This window comes from Coenobita brevimanus, chromosome 63 (genome assembly GCF_032717465.1).
Source record: "Coenobita brevimanus isolate Jiangsu-jjx chromosome 63, ASM3271746v2, whole genome shotgun sequence".
Classification (NCBI taxonomy): Eukaryota; Metazoa; Arthropoda; class Malacostraca; order Decapoda; family Coenobitidae; genus Coenobita; species Coenobita brevimanus.
Window position 1 is genome coordinate 38,724,320 of NC_137016.1, and position 26,325 is coordinate 38,750,644.

At 40.1% G+C, this 26,325-nt stretch overlaps 1 protein-coding gene and 1 pseudogene across 1 annotated transcript in view; one reads left to right on the forward strand and one right to left on the reverse strand.

The window, feature by feature from the left end:
• Set2 (SET domain containing 2) overlaps positions 1-26,325 on the reverse strand; it is a 147,143-nt gene that overhangs the window by 24,383 nt on the left and 96,435 nt on the right. The window contains exons 7-10 of the mRNA XM_080275949.1: positions 16,415-16,647; positions 8,269-8,760; positions 7,905-8,061; positions 7,354-7,531 (exon numbers count right to left, since the gene is read on the reverse strand). Coding sequence (XP_080132075.1) covers positions 7,354-7,531; positions 7,905-8,061; positions 8,269-8,760; positions 16,415-16,647 — 1,060 coding nt within the window. The remainder of the gene's footprint in view (positions 1-7,353; positions 7,532-7,904; positions 8,062-8,268; positions 8,761-16,414; positions 16,648-26,325) is intronic.
• On the forward strand, positions 19,330-19,448 carry LOC145404556 (5S ribosomal RNA; annotated as a pseudogene).

Genomic DNA, 26,325 nt, shown 5'->3' on the forward strand with positions numbered 1-26,325 from the left:
AAGATTAGGGATCGATTTATGAAATTTTTCTGTCCTATGCAAAAAGTCGTCATAGATGAATCCCTGGTATTGTTCAGAGGACGTCTCAAATTCATGCAGTATATCCCCAGCAAATGCCACTGCTTTGGAATAAAGTTCTTTGTGCTGTGTGACTGTGAGACGGGGTATATCCTTGACATCGTAATCTACTCTGCTAGCACACTGGACGTGGACAGGAACGACCCCCTTGGCTTCTCTGGCTCCGTTGTAAAATTGCTGATGGAGATGTATTTTGGTGGGAATCACGTGCTGTACACAGACAATTACTACACAGCACCGAAACTTGCCAAATACCTGGCTGAACACGGCACTGGCACTGTTGGCACTGTACGGAGCCACAGGAAAGATGAGCCAAGTTTCCCTGAAGCATCATCCTCATCCAAGGGAGATGTGCACCTGAAGAAGTCTGACAAGCTTCTGGCGATCAGGTGGCACAACAAGAAGGTCGTGAATATACTCGGCACCATCCACAAGGGGGAATTCCAGAGAACTGGGAAGGTCAGCTACAGGACGGGAGAGCCAGTCATGAAGCCAGATGCCGTCATTGACTATATCAACATGAGACTTGTTGATAAGTCTGACATGATGATTGGCAAGATAGACTGTCTCAGGAGAAACACCCGATGGTACAGAAAGGCTTACCTCCACATGCTCAATATGTGCATGCTCAACGCCTTCCTCCTCTACAAGACACAAGTCGGGGGCATAAGGCAACCATCCCCGAGACAGTTCTCCAAGACTGTCGTGCAGCAGCTGCTTGCAAGATTTGGTCGGGTGACGGCATTGGTCCCGAGGTGACACTCTGATACACAACCTGACCATCTTGAGTGTTGCAATTACATGACCCGGCACCAGCTTGTGAAACTTCCTCTCACCGCAGGCGGCAGGTTGTCACAGGGCCGCTGCAGAGTGTGTCATAACACCACACGGAGGCCTCGGGCGAGAAAAATGAGCACACACCAGTGCCAGGAATGCCAAGTCACTCTCTGTGTGACTCCCTGCTTTGCCAAGTACCACTCTCTGAGTTAATACTGACAGTGACAATGATATACAGTGACGCGACAGTGACGTGCTTTACCAATAATTGTATAAGGGATAATGTAGTAATAAGGGATATTTTACCTAGAAAACAATGTAAATATTGGCCAGTATAATAAGTGATATGGTAATAAGAAAATCTGCGGCACTGCTGTGATTCTGTGATGCGACAGTGACGTGCTTTACAAATAATTGTATAATATAGTAATAAGAGATATTTTACCTAGAAAATTATGTAAATATGGCCAGTATATAAGTGATATGGTAACAAGAAAATCTGCGGCACTGCTGTGATTCTGTTATGCGACAGTGACGTGCTTTACCAATAATTGTATAATATAGTAATAAGAGATATTTTACCCAGAAAATTATGTAAATATAGCCAGTATATAAGTGATATGGTAATAGGAAAATCTGCGGCACTGCTGTGATTCTGTGATGCGACAGTGACGCAATATAGTAATAAGCACAGTGTAAATATAATGTATATTGCCCAGATTATATGTAAAATAGTAATAGAAGTTAGAAATAATGAAAACATCGCCGCTAACCAAACGTCAGTGAGCGTGTGATGCGGCAGTGACGTGCGGGCAATTACAGTGCCTTTTACCTACCTCAGTGAACACAGAGTGGGTGTTTATCGTATGTGCAGTGTTCATATATGTTTATAGTATTATTATCAGAGTGTGGTTGGCATTTGGTACTGGTGTGTGGGGCAAAAAATAGTGATTGACGATCGCTCACTTCTAACGGCACTGCCCGTCCAGTGAAAGCCCACGAAGTCATGAAACCTACATCACTGCAAAGCTGAAGGTTAGTACTTTCTAATGGTACCTTACTATTTGGCTCTAGCTTCATTCTGTGCAGAGTTATAAAGGTTTAAAGGTTTGTTTACATTTTGGTGGAACCCCCGCGGGAGAGGCCAGTCGGGTCAAAACAATGCCTGTGGTTAAAGGGTTAATAATCTATGACAATCTGCACACAATGGGCCTTACTTCCAGTTTGCATTGTACTATGTACTGTGTATAAAAGATGTCTCTGTTTTGTGTATTGTCATCAATGTAGTATAACAAGCGTATATACAGTAATCCCTGTACTTTCCGGACGCCCACTTCCCGGACTCCCCACTTACCGGACATTACGGGCCTGGACCTTGGGAACCCAATATTGGCCAAAAAAAGAAAAAAATCCCCCCAAAATCCGAATTTTTTCCCATCCGTACTTTGAAATTGCCGCGCAGCGCTGAACAGCTGTTTACATCACGGCCCCTTCACCCTTTCCTTCCTCCCCCCTCCCCTCTCCCCTGTCAGGGTTGCCATTTGGTGTTTTTCATTACCAACTGTGGACCAATTTGGTAATGAAGAATTCATTTGGTAATGAATCAGAACAATGCATTACCAAACAGCTTTTTCACATGTATGAGGATACACAGGATGGAGATGGTGGACTGTTTGCTCTCTCTGATTAATCTGCTAACCTACATAGCATGAAAATAATGAACATGCTGTTAATGATAAGAAGAGTGATTAGATGTATTTCCACTTGTATATATAATTAGTGAAAAATAAATGCTTCCTTTAAGAATCTGGTAATGAAAAGTTAAATTTGGTAATGAAAAATGAGGAGTTTGGTAATGTGGCCGAGTTCATATCTGGCAACTCTGTCCCCAGTTACTGCCTAACCTTCATTCAGGGAAGACGTCCATCATAATCGATGCCACACGTGCTTGTTTTTTATGAATAAACAGTGAATAAACCACAATACCTCGCCACTAGACCACATGGGAATTTTCAGTGTTGTGCAGTGTTAAGAAATTAGAATTTAGAGTGCAAAGGATTAAGTGTGGAGTGAGTGTGGAGTGCAAAGTGGCAGTTGAAACTGGCATGGTTCAGTTAAGAAGACTGTGCAGTGTTAAACAATTCACAGTGCAAAGAATTAAGTGTAGCAAAACACTGGACTACTGTACATGCTTCAAGTGCATTTTCACAACTACCAGAGCCTTAGAGAGTTAGAGGAGGCGGCCACAGATGTGCTGTAAGTACAGTACCCTGTACACTGCAAGGCGTAAGTATTTTCCATACTCACTTCTAATACCTCATTCTCTGCTTCCTTTCCATTATTTCATGATTTATGTCCATTATTGGTGTGAATAGGGTCTTAAATAGGTTTAAATAAGTGATATGCATGTCCAGTAGGGAGTTATTTATGTGGCTTTCAAAGTTAGGCTGGGTTTGGGTCCTTCAGTACCAGTCGAAGCAGTCAGAGGCCCACTTTCCGGACGGGACCACTTTCCAGACATGCCTTTGGCTCTATTACATCGGATAGTGGAGGGATTACTGTATTATCGCAATATGGTTAAGTGGAACAGAGAGCACTGTTACCACTTGCATTTAATTCCTTGTGCATGACAACAGATGATTATAGCAGCTAATGTATGCCCTGGCAGATGAAATATTGCAGAAATTTTTGTTATACAGTAGCCATTTTGAAACAGAAAAGGCATCTGCAGTTTTGGTCAGATAGTGTGTGTCCTGTTTTTACATGAAAGAGCATTAAAAATTCTACCTTTATGCAAGTTTTCACACTTTTTTCACATTCTGAACAATTCAGATTGAAAACTGAACTAATGTACCGTACTATGAGGAGCACTGGAGCCCAGAGCTAGGCAAGTTGGTCCTGACATTTAAGATGACAGTGACCAGCCTCACTCATCCCTGAGAGGCATTACATGAACAATAAACCTTAACCATCCCTTGAATATACCAGCTCAATCCAACTGGAGCGCCTTAATTACCCACTAAACCACCAGGTGCCATAATTTGGTTACATGGTTGCCACCCAGCATGGTAAATGGTTTCCTGGTGTACAGGAAACCATTTGGCTTGTCACTCGGTGTACAGTTACCCAAAGGCAGAAGGAAGAGGAAAGAATGAAGGAAAGAAAGACAGAAAAGGAAGGATGGAAAGAAGGAAGAGAGAAATGCGTAGGCACCCATGAGCAGCATTACATCGAGTGAGTGGATGCTGAGTACCAAATAATAATCATCCTTACAAAGACAGGAGGGGCTGGATCAGCAATGCTTACTCTGATTCTGCTACTCTCGATCATGAACCAGAAAACCACATTCTCTCATATTTTTTCCAGTAAGCCAGCACTGTTATCAATGCATTTTGTCTGCAAATGCAAAATTTTCACAATTAACCCTTCCTAAACATCAATATCTATTCTTGTGATCAAATTTCTCATTCTTTTATTAACCCTATCGTGTTTCTGGGCTGGACAAATTATGTCTGTGCTAAAGTCAACCGCTCTTACGCTGACCCACAACTTCGAACGGCGATATTTTTCTTTGATCGCTCTGTGTAAAAACACCTTTCATGATAGAATGTTGGTTTAGGGATCATTTTAAAGCTAAGTAGCTGTACTTCATTGAAGTATGTTCAAAAAGGGAAATCAAAGAAAATAAAAAGTCAGAATGACGAGTTGAAGTTAGGTGAAAACCAAAAATTTTATACCTCTCCAAAGAAAAATATGCAGAAAAAAAAAACTATCACAGATATAATAATCTGGTTTAAACCATGTGAAACTACAATAAATTACCTTTACGCTACTATACAGATTATGGCTATTTATCCATTTTACTGTACAGTAAAGTGAAAGGAAAAAGATCCAATTTTTTTCATGATTCTCAAAAACATTTTCACTTTGCAATCTTTTTCTTTGATTGGTCAGTGTAAATACATCTTTTACGGTTGAATGCTCATTGTGATGTTATCTTAAAGACGAACAGTTATAGTTTATCACAGTATATTCAAAAAAGGAAAACAAAGAAAATAAAAAGTCAAAATGACGAGGTGAACTTAGGTGAAAACCAAAAATTTTATATCTTGCCATAGAAAAATATTCAGCAATAATTTTCACTTTGCAATCTTTTTCTTTGATTGGTCAGTGTAAATACATCTTTTACGGTTGAATGCTCATTGTGATGTTATCTTAAAGACGAACAGTTATAGTTTATCACAGTATATTCAAAAAAGGAAAACAAAGAAAATAAAAAGTCAAAATGACGAGGTGAACTTAGGTGAAAACCAAAAATTTTATATCTTGCCATAGAAAAATATTCAGCAATAAAAATCTAATAAAGGTACATAAATCTGGATTAAACCATGGAAAACTAAAATAAATTACTTTTACAGTGCTATTTAGATTATGGTCATTTATGCACTTTATTGTGCGGTAAGGTGAAAGGAAAATAATGCACAACTATATTATGATTCTCGGATGCACATTCTTTTTCTTTGATTGCTCTGTTTTGATAAACTTTTCACTACAGAATGCTTGATGTGGTGTTATTTGAAGATGAATAGTTATAGTTTTTAGTATACATCCATCCATCATTCAATCCTACCTTGCCCCATGAGGATCGTAGGAGCCAAGGGCTAGGAATGTTGGTCCTGACATTTAAGATGAGAGTGACCAGCATCACTCATCCATGAGTGGCAGTAGAATGTTCAAAAATGAAAAGCAAAGAAAATAAAAAGTCAAAATGACACATACATGTGCGAGGAAAAGTGAGAGGCAATTACGTAACCTCCAACCTTCACGACAGCTATGGCGCAACTGCCTCTGTTCCCTGCCCTGAGACAAAGCCATAAGTCATACCACACACGCACTGCCCGCCATGCACGAAGCAACCATCTCACGACATAATGCCCGAGTTTCTTTATGATGCGTAAATGCAATTTATGGTGCATATTTACAAAAGTATCTTAAAAAGATTAAAAGCATCACTGGAAACTCTGAGGCTGGATTTGAAATGACCCTCAAAATTGCCATCGGAATCTCAAAGAGTTAAGTTTACCATACTATATCGCCACTTTGGTTTAGTCTGTCTTACTACCAGCCAAATCAAAAGGTTATTTCCCTCACTGGTATCTATTGGGATGCTTTATAACTGACACTGGAGAACGTAAATTATGTTTTGGGGTTACAGTATTTGCGTGTGGAAGCCAGCCTCACAAGGCACGCTATTACCACAATAACTGATATGCAGCTACCCAGTGACCTGTAGCAACCCAGTGACCTATCACACTAGCTGCCTTGATCTTCACATATATTATCAGTCACCTGTCTGATCAGAATGGTGTATTATCAGCTATTTGGGGGGATTTATTACAGTAAAACATTTTTAATGCACTAAAAACAAAAACAAGCACGATAAAGTAGAACTGTTAGAAAAATTGGATCGTTGTGTTGCCATGCGGAAGCAGTAACATGTGATATTGGTTCATCAACTGCTTTTGATGTAAAGAAGCAAAGGAAGAAAATACTGAAATTTTATGGAGACAGTGATATAAAGAAGCAAATGAACACTGAAAAATCATGAAAGATGGTAAGAGTATGAGTATGATTGTGTGATGATGGAGTAGTTTCAAAAGTGATAGATGAAGTGGACATGTCAGGTAGCCTGATAATGAACCAGGTTAAGTTGTTCCATAAAGAACTTGATTCAGAATATGAGTGCAATTACACTGAAGGCTAATGGGTCAGAGGTGTATTATTGATTATACGTGACCTTCGATGGTCCCTGTTAAATTATTATATGTGACATATGTGGTCTCAGTTAGTCTGACAAAACATTTCATCCGGCAAGGCTCTGGAACCAAAGATGCCTGAAAATTGGTGTTGTGCCTGTAATAATAATGATGATAATAATAATAATAATATAAAAATAAAATAAATAAATGCAAAGAAATTTTGCTATACAGAATACAGTGGCCACCAGCCACAAACATAAATAACAAACTAAGAAAATCAGTTTCTACTTCATTTAATTTTCATTTTTCATTCAATCATTAATTCCATTTCATAATAAACAATACTCTTACAAATCCACTTTACTTTGGCTTGTTATCGTACAGTAAGCCTCCCTATAGCTTCAACTAGTGGACATCACATCCTTTCTTCACTTGAAAATGATCATCATTTTCTTCTGTCTATATCACACACTGTGCAGTACAATTCCAATTCTTCATTCCAGTACAAACAATGACAGCTCCTTTGCATATTCAAATATGCAGGCTTCTATCAAAGTAAGCTGGGAATGCACACTTGGACAGAAACTGAAGGAGGGTCCCGTGGGAATTCTGGTACTCGAAGGAGTAGACCAATCAATGAATAAAATTTTTTTTCTAGCATGAGCTTTAATGCTCTTAAGGTTACAAACTCAAGCTTTGGAGGGCTTACTATACTGTGGTGTGTATCCGTGTGACTGACCGGATCCAGTATAAGGTTGCCAGTTTGCAGCCACAGGATCCCAATAGTACTGATAGGTGGGGTCAAATATAGGGGTGAGGTAGGGATCGTGGCCAAGCAGACGGCAACGGTCAACATGCATGGCCCACATCTCCTCCTGCATTTTGCGTTGTTTGGCCTCTTCTTCCTCCTGCTGAACCTGTAGCAAAGAAATTGTCGCACTGCACACGTATATTTTTAAAAGAGGCTGTAATAAATGTTTACAACCCTCATTATTTACAATGTCAATGAATGTTAATATTATTTACTTCTGTTCCATCACTTATGATGCAACAATGATACCAGTAAGAGTTATCAGTATACAGTTTAGCATACACTTCCTTTGAATAATGCAACAGAAAATCTACAAAATGTACATAATTACCAGCATCTTCCCAAAACTGGTATACTAACAATATTCATACTGTAAATACTAGAACACAAACAGGTGACATTCCATAATAATAAAAACTGTACCACAATTCACTGTTCTGAACAAGAAAGGTGGAAGGACTGTGAACACATGAACTTACTTTCAGTTCAAACAGTTGCCTTCTTTTCTCCTTGGACATTTTTGGTGAGTCAGAAGATCTGTCATCCCTTGAGTTCCTATCACTCCTGATCCGGCCATGACGGTCTCTATCAGGTGAACGTCTACGCCTGTCATAGTAATAGTCACGCCGGACATACCTGCACGTAGAGCATGGCCAGTGATTTGAAACATTTAATCTCAAATTTAATTATTTTTATTATATACTATATATACATTTGATCTAACACTATGAAGACTACTGATATATAAAAATGAATCATGAGTCCTCATTTTAAATGGATAATACATCCTGTTCATGTGTATTCCTTATAATCCAATAAAAACTTTGTACTTTTCTACTTTACCTGCCCTGCTCTTTCTCCCTCCTATTTCCTTCCCAGTCACGGTCACTGTCTTCCTCTCTGTCCAAGTACTCTTTGTATCCTCTGTCTACCTCACGCTCATGCTCCTTCATCATTTCTATTCGTTCTTTTTTTGGTATTCGGAAGAACTCTTTCAAGTTTTTCCAAGTATCCAGCAATTTGAGAGCCAAAGTAACCATGGAATTGTGAAGGTTTTGCAACTCCTGAGCCTCCTTTTCTTTATCTGGTATCTTTGTCACACCAGTGGCTTCCTCATCTTCCTCTTCTTTCACCATTTCTTTGTTGGGTGTTGTAGGATTCTCTTTACTATCACTCTGACTGGAATCACTGCTCTCTTCCTCTATGCCCTGCTTTTGACTCACTGCAGGCTGATCCACTTCAGAATCTAGGCTACTGTCATCAGCACTAGATGCTTCTATGGCATTAGAAGTCATTTTGATATCTAATTCACTGTCTGATTCTTCACTGGTGTCACTGTTCAAGACAAAAAGAAAACATCACAATTTAGATACTAGTCAATAATTAAGATATTCAAAACAGCATGATCACCATCATAATCATTCCCACCTAAAAGGATAGGGTATGCAAACTGTTGTTTAACCCTGTTCTGTCTGACCATGCAGATTCATTAATGGCAAGCAACTACAGTAACCCCTCAATTACCCGCCATAGTAGAGCCAAAGACATGTCCGGGAAGTGGCGATGTCTGGATAATGAACAATATCCCCCTATTATACCCTCACCCTACCTAAACCCAACCTCCTTTCTGTACCTTATGTATTTGTACAGTACCTTTCCTTATTTTGGAAGTATTCTCTGGTCATTCTGGCATAGACAGCAAAACACACATAGGAATAAAAAAAAAAAAAAAAAAAAAAAACATGAACAGTACCCCTCCTAACTTTGGCAGTGTTTTCTGGTCATTCTGGCATATTTAGACATAAACAGACATACAGGAATATCTAAAGTAATGGTAAGCACCAAGGGAAAAAAAAAAAAAAAAAATCTGTACAGTATCCCTCCAAATTCTGGCATTGTTTTATGGTCATTCTGCCATACTGAGACATCAAAACACACATAGCAATATCCAAATTAATGCTAAACACCAAGAAAACAATGCATAAACAGGTAGTGCCAGGTACAACAAACCTTGCTCGACAGGAGTTATCTTACTGCTGTTAAATACCGACTCGTTTCTGCCATTTAGTGTCAGTACGGTACACAATTAAGTCTAAGGTAATGACACAAATGTTTTCAAGTTATCTATCTATCAATCTATTGCCAGACGCCATAATCTTGTAAGGGGTGGCCATTTGACTTTTGAGTTATTTGTTTCACAGGGAGGGGCACTACCCCTCCACCAACCCACTTGCTGACACGTAGGGAGCATCTGTGATCTTGCTTTTGACCTTTCAAGGTCGCTCAGGGTCAAAGGCCATGCTGCCAAATGAAAGTCCATGTAAGACTTCCTAAATCTTGGTACTGTAATAGTAAATATCTCTATCTTCAACGAATTTCGAGTTATAGCCCCCTGAATATCAGGGACCTTGCGTTTGACTTTTTAAGGTCACTTACGGTCAAAGGTTAAGGTACCAATTAAAAACCCATATGGCATTTCCTATATGATGATAATAGTAAATATCTATCTTCAACCTCCTTTGAGTTATAGCCCCTTGAATATCCGTGACCTTGAGTTTGATCTTTCAAGGTCATTCAAGGTCAAAGGTCTTGTGCCAAATGAAGGCCAATATTACGAGTTCTTGTATGTTCATCATTGTAAATACCTTCAACCATTTTCAAGTTATACCCTTCTGAAAATCCGTGACCTTGATTTTGATCTTTCAAGGTCACTTGATTACCTCCAAAATTTAATAACCTTCTTTTGGGACCAGTGCCCACATATCCAGACAGTTTCATGCAATTTCATTCAGTTGTTTTTCTGTAGTGTTGTTCACAAACACAGAAGCTCGACCAAAAACAGTACCTCGCAGACTCCGTCCACGTGAGGTAACAACAAAAATTCACAAGAAACCTGAAGACGAATGGAAATTCAGTTACCTTTCTGGGACAAGAGTGACTGCTGCTCCTAGGGCACACACAAAAAACTCCACAGCCAAATAGGTCACCAGAAATTGGTTATATTGGTATAAATGGTATACCATCATCTCCACTGGTATACTATGAGTAAAATAACAAAACTGCAGTGAGAATTAATGTTGTGCAAAACTTCCCTTCATAATAATTTCTCATCATCCTAGTGCAAAATTTTGTCCACACCTTGCAAGAGCTAAGCTTGTGTCTCGATGCAGAATTTCATGAGCTTTCACGTGGTGTTTTCGGAATTTTGATATGAGCAATAGTATTCAAAGACATCGTCAAAAACTTTAAAAATTCACGGGTCAGTGCTTCCAGCGCGAAGGAGGGGAGGGAATGAAGAGGAGAGGGGGGAACCAGGAGGCAGACCAAGCAAGGCAGGAAGCATGGGAGGGTATGGAGGAGGGATGGGAGGGGGGGTAAGCAAGGCTGTGGGCAGGATTTTCACCCTTCTACCATGAGGCAGACAGGCACTTTCACCTGCCTCATGACTTGTAGTCAGTGTTACATGCACTATGGCAGTTGGGAAGGACCAATCCTGGTGGCCGTACAACTTTGGACATTCGGTGGAAATGCATATGGGCGTCTTGACACCGCTTGTGGGTTATGGTCAGCAATACTCAGGTGCTGGAGGTTTGTTGGGAGTGATCAGACCATCGTGCGACTTTGACCATTCAGTACAGGGGCGGATGGACATTTAAGCTCAGGTTGTGGGTTACGGTCTATTTCCCATGCATGGCTAGAGCCCAGCAGCCACGATACCAATTGTCTGAACATGTTGGCTGACCAGTCAAAGTTCTCGGGGACTTTATGTTCAGATAATAGCATAAAAACTAAGATAATGGCTTAGTAGAAACAACGTCCAGTATCAGGATAATGAACAGGTCCAGATATTAAATGTCTGGATAAATGGGGGATTACTGTACGGTAAAACCTCACTATAACGGACTAATTGGGGCCCAAGCCATTCCGAAAAAAGCGAAATTCCGATAAAAGTGACACCCGGACTTCTCCCTGCTATCCTGGACTTTTTCCGATGTATCAGACATTAGTCAGGTTCGCACTGACAGTTTTTAAACTGTTTTCACTACCATTGCAGTACTTTACTGTATTATACATTCACTATAATACTCAAATGGTCTATTATACCTGTATATACATCTTGGTCCTAATTAACAAGCCTATATGGTGCATGTGCGAGTGCACCCTATTTGATATCGCACAAATTGATAGACATAACTTAAGGGGAAAAATTCATATGGTGGACAAGTGACTACAACTTCAGGGGTTAAACTTTTAAACACTGATAATTACCCTAGTACTAAATAATTGTATACATACATATACGCACACATGTACACACACCCTCATGAGCTGGCCTAAACCGGTTTGCGGCCTCTCCTCTCTCTCATAAATAATACAAAGTAATATGCACCCAAATCGCACTGAAATCTTACAAGAGTGGCTGAAAGTGTTATTTTATATTATATTGTGAATTACTGTAATAAAATACAAGTGAATCAGTGATACTTTTGTAATAATCAGAGAAGTCATATGTTAAGTGTATTAGCTAGCAAACATTTCAGAGGTTGCAGCTATGCTATGAAATGACTCATGACATTATATCAATAAGTTATATAAAAGTGGTAATAAACATCATACATGAAAGTTTATAAAGTCTGTAATAATTTTCCTCACATCGCTACTGTCTTGTTAAAGTCTAGTGTAAATACTGGGGATTATCGTAATAAAATCATACGAGACTGGCTAGAAGTGTTTTATTTTCATTATTACTGTAACTGTTGTGATGAGATAATGTGGCAGTAAACCTACTTTGTATGGAAAAAATCTTGTAGTTTGGTGGAAATTTCTGCATCACTGGGAAATTTCCTGCGTCAGACAGTCAAAACACACCTTGTATTCACTCAATTGTTCTCTGGGCTTCGAGTGCCTAAGGATATGCAGTTTGTTGCAAATGATAGTAGAAAGACTGAAGTTTGACAAAAATTTTAGCTCTTAAGATAAAGGATAAGTGGGTTAAAACACAAGTTAAAAACTGTACACTGATAAACATGTCTTTTATTTACCTTACAGTGGTGAACATAGCTTAAGTGGTCAGGCAGTCCAGACTGCTTCTGGCTTTATCAGACTTTTTTCGATATACAATAACCCCTCCAAGATCCGACGTAATAGAGCCCAAGCAAAATCCGGGACCTGGCCTCGTCCGGGACTTGGGCAAAATGCCCTTGGACTGGTACTTATAGACCCCAACCAAACCTAACTTTGAAAGCCACCTAAATAACTCCCTACCAGACATGCACAGCATCTATTTAAGACCCTGTGCACACAAATAAGGGACAGAAACCACACAATAAATGAAAAGGAACCAGAGAATGAGAAATCAGAAGTGAGTAAGGAAAATATTTAGCTGTGTACAGGATACTTACGACACGTCTGTGGCCGTCGCGAAAATTAACCCATCTCCTTTATGGCTCTGACAGTGGTGAAGGTGCACTTGAAGCACATATAGTAATTCAGTGTTGTGCTGCACTTAGTCCTTTAACACTGCACATTCTGTTCTTATTTGCGCTGCACTTAATCCTTTGCATGCAATCACGACAGTAGGTAGGAAGGAAGTGGGGAGGATGCAGGGGCTCTCTAGCAGATTTTGCTGGAACTATGCGCCAAAACACAGCTGTTCATTGCCGCGCGGCAAATTTAAAGAGTAGAGATGAACGTGTGTGTGTCCCAGATTGTTTTGGATGTTTGTCCAGATGGCCTTTTGTCCGGATGTCTTTGGGAATATCCGAGACTTGGACTAATGGTCCCAAGCCCAAAATGTCCGAGACCTGGGGTGTCTGGGTCTTAAGAGGGGTTACTGTATAAGGCTCATCAGTAACTGTAATATCCAAGAACATGAAAAGAGAGGACAAATATAAAAGAACTATCAAACTGCATTCCCAGTGAAATAAGGCACAAAACCATTCACAAACCAATACAAGAGAACTATCAAACAGCATGCCCAGTGAAACAGGCTACACAACCATTCACAAATCAGCACAAATGTAAAAAAACTATCAAACACCATGCCCATTGAAATGGACCACACAGCTATTCATAAATCATAGCCTTAGGAAATCCCAGCTCCTCCTCACAAGCATACCCACTTGCGCATACTTTTAAAATACAGATTATTTTATACCTGATGAAAGTGCTGTACCCTAATAATATATAATCTGCATTTTTTTCCTTAAAAGTATAATACTGCAACCCTTATTAATGCAAGATGTTTGGGGCATACAAGTACATTTCATTCATCTACTTACTATCCAATCAGATGCATAAGAGTTTGGGGACAGGTAACTCAATCCACACATTAATGGCAAGAGACATGTGATTTTTCTCCAGACCAGGATTATGAGAAAATAAATCTAAAATATCCCACTGACTTAAAGCTAACCTTCATTTTATTTTGGCTACAAAGTTCAGACATTTAGAGCACGGGTGATCAGTCACTTCCTGAGAGAGAGAGAGAGAGAGAATTTGGGTGATGAGTTTTCTGTGAACGTTGGTGTGCACCAGGGGTCAGTTTTGAGCCCCTTGTTTTTGTTTATCATGGTACTTGAAGCCCTCTCACATGACTTCAGAAATGGACTCCTGTGGGAGATGATGTATGCTGATACTTTGATGTTGGTTACAGTGAATGAAACGGAAGCAGAGGAAAGATTTAGGAAGTATGGTATAGGTCACAAGGGCTTAAGAGTAAATGCAGGCAAAACGAAAGTGATGAAATCTAGGGCTGGAAGTGATACTATCAAAAGCAGAGGAAGAGTGGCCACGTGCAATTTGTCACAAGGGCGTGGGAAGTAATTCCACCTTGTGCAGTGTTTGTGATACATGGGTGCATAAGAGATGTAGTGGTATTTGAGGTAGACTGTGAGATAATGCTGATTTCATATGTGCGGTGTGAGGGGGAGAGCATGTGGATATTGCGAGGCGTGAAAGGATTGAACTTGCTGGTGAGTCTGTTGAGAGTGTTGAAGAGTTTTATTTGGAAGACAAGTTATGGGCTGGAGGTGGGGCGTGCGCTAGCTCTGTGGCTAGAGCGAGGAGTGGTTGGAAGAAGTTCAGGGAGCTGTTGCCTCTCCTGACACCGAGAAGGCTCTCCCTCCGTGCTAAGGGGTCTTTGTATGCAGCTTGTTAGAAGTGTAATGCTGTATGGTAGTGAGACTTGGGCAGTAAAAGAAGAGGATTTTCACAAGCTCAAACATACAGAAATGGCAATGATTAGGTGGATGTTCAGTGCGTCCTTGAGTGCAAGGCCTAGGGGGGCTAGGTTTACGATGGAAGACTTGAGAGGTAGGATGGGACTGGAGTGTACGAAGGGTGATCAGAAAGTAATGACAGTTCGTGCTATAACATGAAAACCTTGAATGATGGGAGGTAGGGGAGCAAGGAGAGTGCAGAGTTGCCTGTCCTTACGAGTTTGAACTTGTCGCCGTATGCCTGACTTTTCTTGTTTTATTGTTGTGAGTGAATGCTTCACTCTTGTTTTTGCTCTCTGGCCAGAAACATGGATTACTCGAAAGAAGGCTGCAGGTTCTACATTTTTACGAGGTGGAAACTGGGAAAGAAAGCAACAGAGATTCGAGGGGAATTATTACAAGTTTATCCAGACACTACTCCTTCCCTGGAAACTGTTTCCCGCTGGATTCGTGCTTTCACAGCAGGAAAAACTGAATTGAAAGATGAACAATGCTCTGGACGCCCCCGGACATCCGTGACCGAAGCAACAACTGTCCGTGCATGGTCCATCATTGACGAGGATCCAACTGTAACTCTTAGGTTCTTAGCCTTGGAGCTTGATATCAGTTATGGGAGTGCATATGACATCGTGCATGAACAATTACACCTGAGGAAGAAGTGTTGTCGATGGATACCCCATTTGTTGACTGATGAGCAAAAGGCTGAACGGGTGAGGATTTGTCGTGTCTGGCTTGCTGAATTTGAACCAAATGGTCCAAAACGGTTCTCAGATGTTGCTACTGGAGATGAGTGTTGGATTTCATTCTTCACAACCCGTGATAAGCAGTCAAACATGGTGTGGTTGGGCGATGAAGACCCTCGACCTCAGATTTTGAAGGAAGGATTTCGCAGCCGGAAGCGCCTTTTCACCATCTTTTTCAATTCTCAAGGACCAATATGCGTGGATGTGATGCCTGAAAAGTCCACTATCACAGCCCAATACTACAAAGACCAGGTCCTTCCACAAGTCTTGGAACACAAGGCCAACACCGCACCAACCCGCCGTCGTCTCGCCTTTTGCTGCACCACGACAATGCTGCACCCCACAAAGCTCGCCTCACTATGCAGTACCTGGAACAACAAGGTATAACTCTGCTCCCCCACCCACCCTACTCCCCTGACCTGGCTCCCTGTGACTTTTGGTTGTTTCCAAAAATTAAATCTGCCATCGCTGGGAAGCAATTTCATCGCATCTAAGACTTGGCACGGACCGTCAATTCAGAACTCCGAAGTATACCGTCTTCAGAGTACCACGCTTGCTTCATGAAGTGGAGAAAGAGAATGGAACGCTGCATAGAGGTTGGAGGGGAGTACTTTGAAGGAATGTGAGTCATAGTTTGATAGTTCTTCATGCTAATAAAAGTTTATGGACTCACTGTCATTTCTTTCTGATCACCCCTCGTATTGGTGTTGTCATGAGGAGAGGTAGATTGAGATGCTTTGGGCATGTTGAGATGATGGGGGATGATAATTTGGTGCAGTAAGTGAGAAGTGTTAATGCTGGGGGTAGGGTAGTGAGGCACACCAAAAAAGACCTGAGACGAGGTCACTGAGTGTGACCTCACGATTAAGGGACTAGATAAGGAAGCTGCCAGAGATCGAGCAGCATGAAGAACTGCCATTAGGTGACCAAGGCCAATGCATTCAAGCATGTTGGAGTCTTCAAAAATGAAAGAAAACAAATAAACCCAAACATACCCCATACCCACAAGGTAACCCTTATGCTTACCTTGATTTTTTGTTGGTGTCAGAATCAGACAACACTGTGGAGGGAGGCAACATTGACAACTCAGTCGTGGAAGATGGCAATGGTGATGACGGTTTTATGGTCATCACACCACTTACAGTAATGGTAGTTGAGTCTGCTTTCTGTGTGCTCCATCTCTCCACCAGTGCCAATACTCGACTGTCAGTCAGCTGAGTCTTGTTTGTGATGGGTAAACATTCCAGAGTTTTCAAAATCTGCAACAAAAACAGATTACACTAAATCACATCCAAATAATATGTTAATGTATTAGCTCAATTTATCACATACTAAACTCCATGGAACACATACAAACAGATCATCCATCCACCTAATATCTAATTCTTTACTTCCCATTTTAATATGAAACACAAGGACCCAGGGCAAGGCTACTCAGTTACAACATTAAAATTAAAGATGACCAGTCATTCTCCCTAGAGAAGCATCTTGTGAGTAATCAGACCTCAAACTCAAGAAATATTTCCTACTTTGACAATATAGGCAATGGCTCTCAGTATTTATTTCAACCATTTCCAACCCTTATAAAACGAGTTAGTTTTTGTAACATCCCCTGCATAAATCATATTACCAAAGTATCAGAACCCTTTAACACATCCCAGAGCAACATCATCTTCAAGAAACTTCCATCTTTGGCTGAACTAAATTTTCTTTGCGTATGGCACACTCGTAACCCATTACATCTTGCAGTCTACCTCACAGTAATAACTTAACTGAAACTTAACAAATTAATCACACTGTCCTGGCTGGGACTCAAACTCTGGCCCCCATGCTCCACGTATGCACACATTATCACTGTGCCAAACAGAGGATCCCCACTTTGGCTACAGGCAAAGCAGGCATTTATAGACCCGATTACATTCCTCTTTTCTTCCCTTGGTGATCAATTTGGTGGGTATCGAACACACATGGTAACGTAGTATTGGAGGCCACCATCTGGGACGCTGTGGACGACACCAAACAGCTCATCCCCGGGATGTAAGGACAAGGACGCTGTCAGCTAACCAAGGAACATCAAATTGCTTGTAATCATCACATTAAAAAGAAGGATGTCAAACGCGACATGTACTCTTCCATACGTATCTCACCCAACCAGCTACATCCCTTATCAGTTCCACAGCCTCAAAACATCTTGTTTTTTCACATCCACTTACAATCTCTATCCACCTTCTTTGTCTATCATGCCTTCTAATGAATCATGGCTTTAAATAACATTTTGAGCCAAGTGATGAATCTCCTCATATACCAAAATGGTTTGGTGTACTGTATAAGGCAGATGCAGTCAACTGACTGGCCAACCACAAGGTGAAAGGTACAGTATATAAATATTACATAAACTCCTGGGTACCGTGGTGTAACTAACAAACTAGGGTGTGTATGTAAGGAACCTAGGTTTGTAATTAAGTAACAAACATCAGAATTAAAAATTTTTGGAAGTTAACACCATAGTTCACCCAGATTTGTTCATTATATATATATATATATATATATATATATATATATATATATATATATATACAGTAAAAGTCCTATTATTCGGCAGCTGATTATTCGGTAGATCAGACATTTCGGCAGTTTTGAGAAATAGTCCCATTTACGAAAATCTCTGATTGTTCGGCAGATGTCCGGAATCATCTCGGCAGTCCAGGAAGTGTTATCTGTGACTTGTAGGCCTAATGTTTCATTACACTTCTGTATGTTCACTAATTTCTATGTTTTTTCAGATTCAGATACAGTACTGTATTGATTACAATATTGCACAGTATCATACAGTACAGTAACCACCCCCACCAAATTAGCGAGGGTTATGTTCCAAGCCCCCTTGTTAATTCTTGAAATTCGTTCATTCTTGACGCCTTCCTGAAAATGACATTTACCCGTAATTGCGTAGCCCATGAACCACTGATACTGTAATGCATTACCCATAAATAAATGTTGCTTGTTAAAATGAGTTTCCCCGTTGTTTTTAGCTGTACAGCTGTGACAGCTCTAGTATTTTTATTCCTCAACATAATGGTGGAAGGGATTGTCCTGTTTAACTAAACCTAATCTAACCGAGTTTAACTGTACCTAAAAATTTAGCCAACCTAACCTAACCTAAAGTCAGAAAAATACTCAAAAATAAACTGGAAGAATATGAATTGGTAAGGTCTTTCTGATGAAAGTTAAACGCACATTTAGTGCTCATTCTTTTGTTCATTTTTGTGTTTAATGTGAAAGAGAGAGTATTGATGCAAACAGTAATATATCCCATTAACCCCATAATAACCTCCGGCACTGAACAACCCTTTACAGTACCGATGTCAGTGATGTCAAGTTAGTGTGAGCTATAAAAAAACTGAACAATTATGGGGAGGGAACGAATGTCACTGGTATGTTTACACGACTACGCTACGATTCCAAGTAGTCAGGTGGTAGGTTAATCTCAGATGTTTTCGCCCATTTGGTAAATGCACCGTAACTTTATCAATTTTTTCCGTGACTTTTAGCGAATCATAGCATGGGTTTAGGAAGCTAAATAACACATTGCTAGGTGAGCCAGACGATTATCTTCACATTTTTAAGAAAAATAAATTGATTTCAGAAGAATGGAAGAAACTTACTCTATGTACTCAGAGAGGGATTAAATTTCTTCCATTTTCTTAAAGATGTGAAGATAATCGTCTGGCGCACCTAGCAATGTGTTATTTAGCTTCCTAAACCCGTGCTATAATTTGCTATGATTCAGAGGAGAAATTACAAAGTTACAGTGCATTTACCAAATGGGCAAAAACATCTGAGATTAACCGACCCCCTGAACGCTTGGAATCGTAGCGTAGAGTCGTGTAAACATACCAGTCACCTTCGTTCCCTTCCCATAATTGTTCACAATTTTTTCATAGCTCAACGGCCATACCACGTTGGGTACACCGCTTCCCGTCCGATCAGAGAAGTTAAGCAACGTTGGGTCTGGTTAGTACTTGCATGGGTGACCGCCTGGCAACACCAGATGCTGTTGGCATAACGTTCTCCCTACGTGTCAAGTGGGGTTGGTGGAGGATTAGTGCCCCTCCCTGTAAAACAATTAACTCTAAGCCCTTTGCCACCCCGTTTGGGATACTTGGCGTCTGGCAATGAATTAATGAATGAACTAATTCGACATCACTGACATCGGTACTGTAAAGGGTTGTTCAATGCCGGAGGTTATTAAGGGGTTAATGGAATACATTACTGTTTGCATCAATACTCTCCCTTTCACATGTAAACAAAAAAACGAACAAAAGAATGAGTGCTAAATGTACGTTTAACTTTCGTAAGAAAGACTACCAATTCATATTCCTTCACTTTATTTTATGTAATTTTCTGACTATTTTATTTTGTTTGGAAAAAGTACTGTATACAGTGCTCACTCCAAACATATTTGTAATAATATAAGTAGTGATGACAATGTTCACCAATACAAATGATGTACTGAGCTGATAGGTAATATTCCGTATCATTTCGGCCATCCAGGAAGTGTTATCTGACTTGTAGGCCTACTGTGTCATTACACTTGTAATGTTCACTAATTTATATATATATTTCAGATTCAGGTATAGTACTGTATTGATTACAGTATTGTACAGTATACAGTACTCTCTCCAAACTCAGTTGTAATACCATAAGTGGTGATGACAGTGTTCACCAATATACTTAAGGTATTGAGTGAGTAGGTATTTTGATTATTCGGCAAATCCAATTTCTCGGCAGCAGCCCGGTCCCATAGATACCGAATAATAGGACTTTTACTGTATATATATATATAGATAGATAGATAGATAGATAGATATGGATATATATATATATATATATATATATATATAGTTCACTCTAACTCTATTAAAGGTAAGGAATATTAAAACCTTTGAGATTTTCGGCCCTCCGCCGATTGTGTCTGTGCCAGATTCAGCCGGAAGCGCATAGAGCGCACTGTCATGCAGCGATATTCGTACTTAATCGGCCACTGTACACCATTTTAATGAATAGTTGCTCTTTATCATAGTATGGTTGAAAAAGGAAAATACAATGGCTAAAAGGCTAATAGGACGAGTAGAATTTAGCTGAAAAGGAAAAATCGAACACGTCCATAGAAAAATATGTTAAAAAAAAAAAGTATTAGAGTTACGTGAAATTCAATAGCATCAAGTCAATCTACAGTAAATTCCCATTCTATTGATATATACATAGGTTATGGTAATTTATGTTAGTTTTCACAGAGAAAAGCGAAAGCTCTCACTGTGACGCTGGCAAATATCCATGCTGGTAATATCAATATTATTCATGGTGTTACGGAACAGAGAAAGATAATGTACACTTTAAGTGAGAATACTAATAATCACTACTGTCCCGTAAAGTTCCAGGTTCAAAACAAAAGAGTTAGGTAAAATTACAAGTTAAAGTTTAATGCTCAAACTAACAACAAAACATTCAGGACTCATAAGGATAATGTAATGGCAAAAAACAGGTTAAAGATATGGTTGACTGCAATAGCCTCTATTAACATGAAATTAGCAAGAGTAAATTTATCTAAGTCAGCCCTGATAAAATGAGATACCAGATAATACTCAGTGAATGCCAGATAAATTATTACAGATACAAACTATTATCAAAAATGATGGACATAAAGATCCCTACATGAATTACAAAAACTTCACTAGACCTACAAATTAAACTTATGCTATACAGTACAAGAAAAAATGCAATAACACTTATACTCAAATCACACACAGATGCTAGATGTTTGGAGATTTCTTGAGCACTCACAATAATAATATCTGTACAGGGAAGGACAGAGATGTGAACAAAATGAGGAGCAGATCTAAGTGGCAATGATGCAGAGACTGAGCTCATTATATAGGGGCCGGCAGAGCTTGATACAACTTGTAAGAAGGACGCGCAAATGAAGTCATGGGGACAAAGAGTTGACAATCCCGCACTCAACAACAGAAATGACGACTTACTCTACTATAACGGTAGAAGGGGGGGACTGAGGCAGAACACGCTCGTGATCAAACATGCAGCATACTGTGCGTTAAAATTACACAAAAGATGATGAAATCATAGGCTATGTAACACCTCCCCACAAAGAAAAAAGAAATTTACAAAGGAAATTTCTTATTACTCTAAAACAATCTGTATATGGCATTTCAGAACATGCAAAAGTCTTTCCTAGTGTTACAAAACATGAGATCTCCCTAGCACGTTCAGTCATAGGTACTTGCCAGTATCCCTTTAACAAATCAAACTTACTTATGTACCTAGCCTTTCCGATCTTGTCTATGCAATCTTCCACACGAGGGAGAGGATAAGTGTCTGTTTTGGTTATCTGATTAACACGTCTGTAGTCGATGCAAAGCCTCTGTGACCCACCTGGCTTAGGGACTAGAGTGACAGGAGAACTCCACTCGCTCTGACAGGGCTCAATCATCTTGGGGTCCAACAGGTAGCCAAGCTCCTTCTGGATGAGAGGAACTTTCACTGGGTTCACACGGTAAGGAGGCAGTTTAATTGGCTTTGCGTCTCCAACATCGACATCATGCATCAACACAGTGGTTCTTCCTGGAGTAGCACGGAACACTTGCGGGTACTCCTGCAGTAATGCCAAATACTCCTGCCTTTCCTTGGGAGGTAGATGAGAAAGCTTAGTCTGGAGATCATTCATGATATCAGGATTCTTCCCCAAACTATCACTCAGGTTCATACTGCATGGGAGAGCTTCACTTGCAGACTCGGGTGGAACAGCTACAGTGCAGACTGGGTTATTTTCGTCCCGCCTGTGATACAACTTTAGCATGTTGATGTGACATAGTTGCTTGTTCTTTCTACGATCTGGTGTGGCGATGACATAGTTGACATCACTGAGTTTCTTCTCCACGAAATAAGGGCAACTAAACTTGGCTTGAAGAGGTTGCCCATGAATCGGTAGCAGAATCAAAACCTGATCTCCTGGCTGAAAGTGGCGTAACCTGGACTTCTTATCATACCAAGTCTTCATCTTCTCCTGAGCAGCTCCTAAATTCTCTCTCGCCAGCTGTAAAGCAGTGGACAGCCGTTCTTTGAACTTCATCACATACTCCAGCAGGTTGACGTCATCTTCCTCCGACAGCCAGCATTCCTTGAGTAACTTAAGGGGTCCTCTTACTTCATGGCCAAACAGTAGTTCAAAAGGTAAGAAGCCCAGTGATTCATTTGGAGATTCTCTTGCAGCAAATACAACGAATGGAAGACCTTTATCCCAGTCTTTCTGATGTTCCAAACAGTATTTCTTGAGCATCGATTTGAGTGTTTGATGATATCTCTCCAACGCTCCTTGGGTCTGGGGATGGTAAGCTGAAGACGTGATCTGGGTGATGCCCAACTCTTTCAGAGACTGCTTGAAAACGTTTGACATGAAATTACTTCCCCGGTCTGACTGTACCTCCTTGGGCAGACCAAACTTTGTGAAGAACCCTAGCATTTCCTTAACCACGTTCTTTGCTGAGATGTTTCTAAGTGGAATGGCTTCAGGATAACGAGCAGCCATATCAATCATGGTCAACACATAAGAAAATCCTGAAGAAGTCTTAGGAAGAGGGCCCACAATATCCACCAACACACGGGTGAAAGGCGCCTCAAAAGGAGGAATGGGAACTAGAGGTGCAACCTTTTCGGTCTGATTACACTTCCCCACAACTTGACAGGTGTGACAAGACTTACAATACCAGGAAACATCCCTGAAGATACCTGGCCAGTAGAAGTGTTTCAAAATGCGTGCCACAGTCTTCCTCACTCCAAGGTGTCCTGCCAAACTGGAATCATGAGCCACTCTAATGATATCCTGCCTACAAACACGAGGGATGACAACTTGATGTACAACCTCCCATTCACAGTCGGCTGATGCTGTTGGGGGTCTCCACTTCCTCATAAGTACTCCTGACTTTACATAATAACAAGTAGAAGCACCGGCTGACTCTTCTTCACTGTAAGCAGAGTTAGCTAGACCTTTCAACTCAGGGTCAGCAACCTGCAACTTAACCAACTCTTGGCGAGACAAATTATCAACACTACGGGGTACTGCCTCATCTGGTGAGTGGTCCAAATTAGCAAGAAAAGTGTCAGCTAGGATAACATCGTCATCATCATTATCCTCTAAATCACCAGTAACTTTAGACTTAGCCCTAGTGACAGCACATGCAGGGAACACATCAGGGACATCACAATCCTGGGACACAGCCACTGGCTCACTAGACAACTGAGGAGCTGGACACACTTGACTTCCACCAATATCATTTCCAAGTAAGAAAGTTACACCTGACATTAGGAGTGTCTCAACCAACCCAACCATAACGGAACCATTAACAAAACCAGACTCTAAATTCACTCTGCACAGAGGGACAGAGAAGTAATTATTCCCTACACCTTGTAAGATTACAGTTTCATCAGAGGAATTAACATTAGAGCCTAGAACACTGGTCAGCATATGGGATTGGCAAGCACCTGTATCACGATATATTTTAACTGATTTCCTGTCATTACTGTCCAGAGGACTGACAAAACCATCAGACAGGAAATTAGCACATGAACTCTTGAGAGTGTCACCCACGTTACTGCTCAAAAGAGGAGCTCCATCATGAGAATTTAAGTTACCCCTCAAAGCAGGTTCAGTTAACTCAGTTAAAGAATTCTGGGAACTCTCAAGAGTGGACACTAGACCAATTGACTGAATATTTAAAGACTCCTTTTTGTTCACATCACGCTGTCTCCTGAAACATCTCTCCGTAGTATGACCAAGCTTACTACAATAAGTACATTTACTTTTCTGAAATCTAGAGGTGAAGCTGGTAATTACTTCCTGAGAAACATCATCTTTATTCTCTTTCCTGTTACCTGTACTCTGAGTAGAGGCAACGTACTTACTCTCAGCTTTCCCTTTTTCTCTAGAATATCTCTTGTGAGTGAGAACATATTCATCAGCTAAAACTGCAGCATCAGACAAATTATCTATTCTTCTCTCATCAAGATATAGGCTTACATCTTTATAAATACACCTTTTGAAGTCCTCCAGCAAAATCATCTGCTTAAATTTACCAAAATCAGAATCCACATTCTTAGAATTTAACCACTGCTCTAACAGATCTTCTTTGATTTTTGCATACTCAACATGGGATTGCTTATCTTGCTTGTAAGTTGTCCTAAATTTTACTCTATAAGCTTCAGGAACAAGCTCATAGGCCTTAAGAATCAAGCTCTTAACTACATCATAATTATCAGATTGATCCTGAGGCAAAGATGCATAAGTTACTTGAGCTTTACCGGTGAGAACAGTTTGAAGGAGTACTGGCCAATACTCCTTGGGCCAACTAAAACCTGTAGCTACCCTCTCAAACAACTGAAAATACTTTGTTAAATCAGATTCATTAAAAGGAGGGACAAGTTTAACATTTTTAGCCACATCAAAATCATCAGAGCTAGATGATCCAGTTCCACCTTGTTTCATGCGATACTCATGGTCTGCCTGAATCCTAGCAATTTCAACTTGTGCCTCAGCCTCCTTAGCTTTTGCCTGAAATTCAGCCTCCTTAGCCTGTGCTTGAAATTCAGCTTCCTTCACACGAGCCTCCTGCAGGGCTAGCTGTAACTTAGCTAATTCAATCTGCGTTTGCTCATTTGGAGGAGTTACATTAAACAAGCTTTCGTTAATCATGTCAACAATTTGATCTTTAGAATGATGAGAGCGAACAGCAATTCCCAATTGTTGAGCAACAAGCTCAAGTTCATTCTTTGTTCTGTTTTCTACATCACACACTGTTTGCACATTTGACAAAAAATCTTTGGCTTCATCAAGTGCAGTAATAGTAGACATCATGAATAAGTAACAGTCACAAAATATCAAGCAATATCCTTATGATAATATCCTGAATATCCTGGCGAGGTCGCCAAATTTATGTTACGGAACAGAGAAAGATAATGTACACTTTAAGTGAGAATACTAATAATCACTACTGTCCCGTAAAGTTCCAGGTTCAAAACAAAAGAGTTAGGTAAAATTACAAGTTAAAGTTTAATGCTCAAACTAACAACAAAACATTCAGGACTCATAAGGATGATGTAATGGCAAAAAACAGGTTAAAGATATGGTTGACTGCAATAGCCTCTATTAACATGAAATTAGCAAGAGTAAATTTATCTAAGTCAGCCCTGATAAAATGAGATACCAGATAATACTCAGTGAATGCCAGATAAATTATTACAGATACAAACTATTATCAAAAATGATGGACATAAAGATCCCTACATGAATTACAAAAACTTCACTAGACCTACAAATTAAAATTATGCTATACAGTACAAGAAAAAATGCAATAACACTTATACTCAAATCGCACACAGATGCTAGATGTTTGGAGATTTCTTGAGCACTCACAATAATAATATCTGTACAGGGAAGGACAGAGATGTGAACAAAATGAGGAGCAGATCTAAGTGGCAATGATGCAGAGACTGAGCTCATTATATAGGGGCCGGCAGAGCTTGATACAACTTGTAAGAAGGACGCGCAAATGAAGTCATGGGGACAAAGAGTTGACAATCCCGCACTCAACAACAGAAATGACAACTTACTCTACTATAACGGTAGAAGGGGGGGACTGAGGCAGAACACGCTCGTGATCAAACATGCAGCATACTGTGCGTTAAAATTACACAAAAGATGATGAAATCATAGGCTATGTAACAATGGCAATAACCTGTTTATTATGCATATCTATCTGATGTACTCGTCACTAAAGACAAATAGTTGGAAAAGGATAAAAAGGATAGTGTATGTGGAACAAGGCCAGACAGGAGATGGAAAACATGCAAAAAAATATTATTGTTTCATA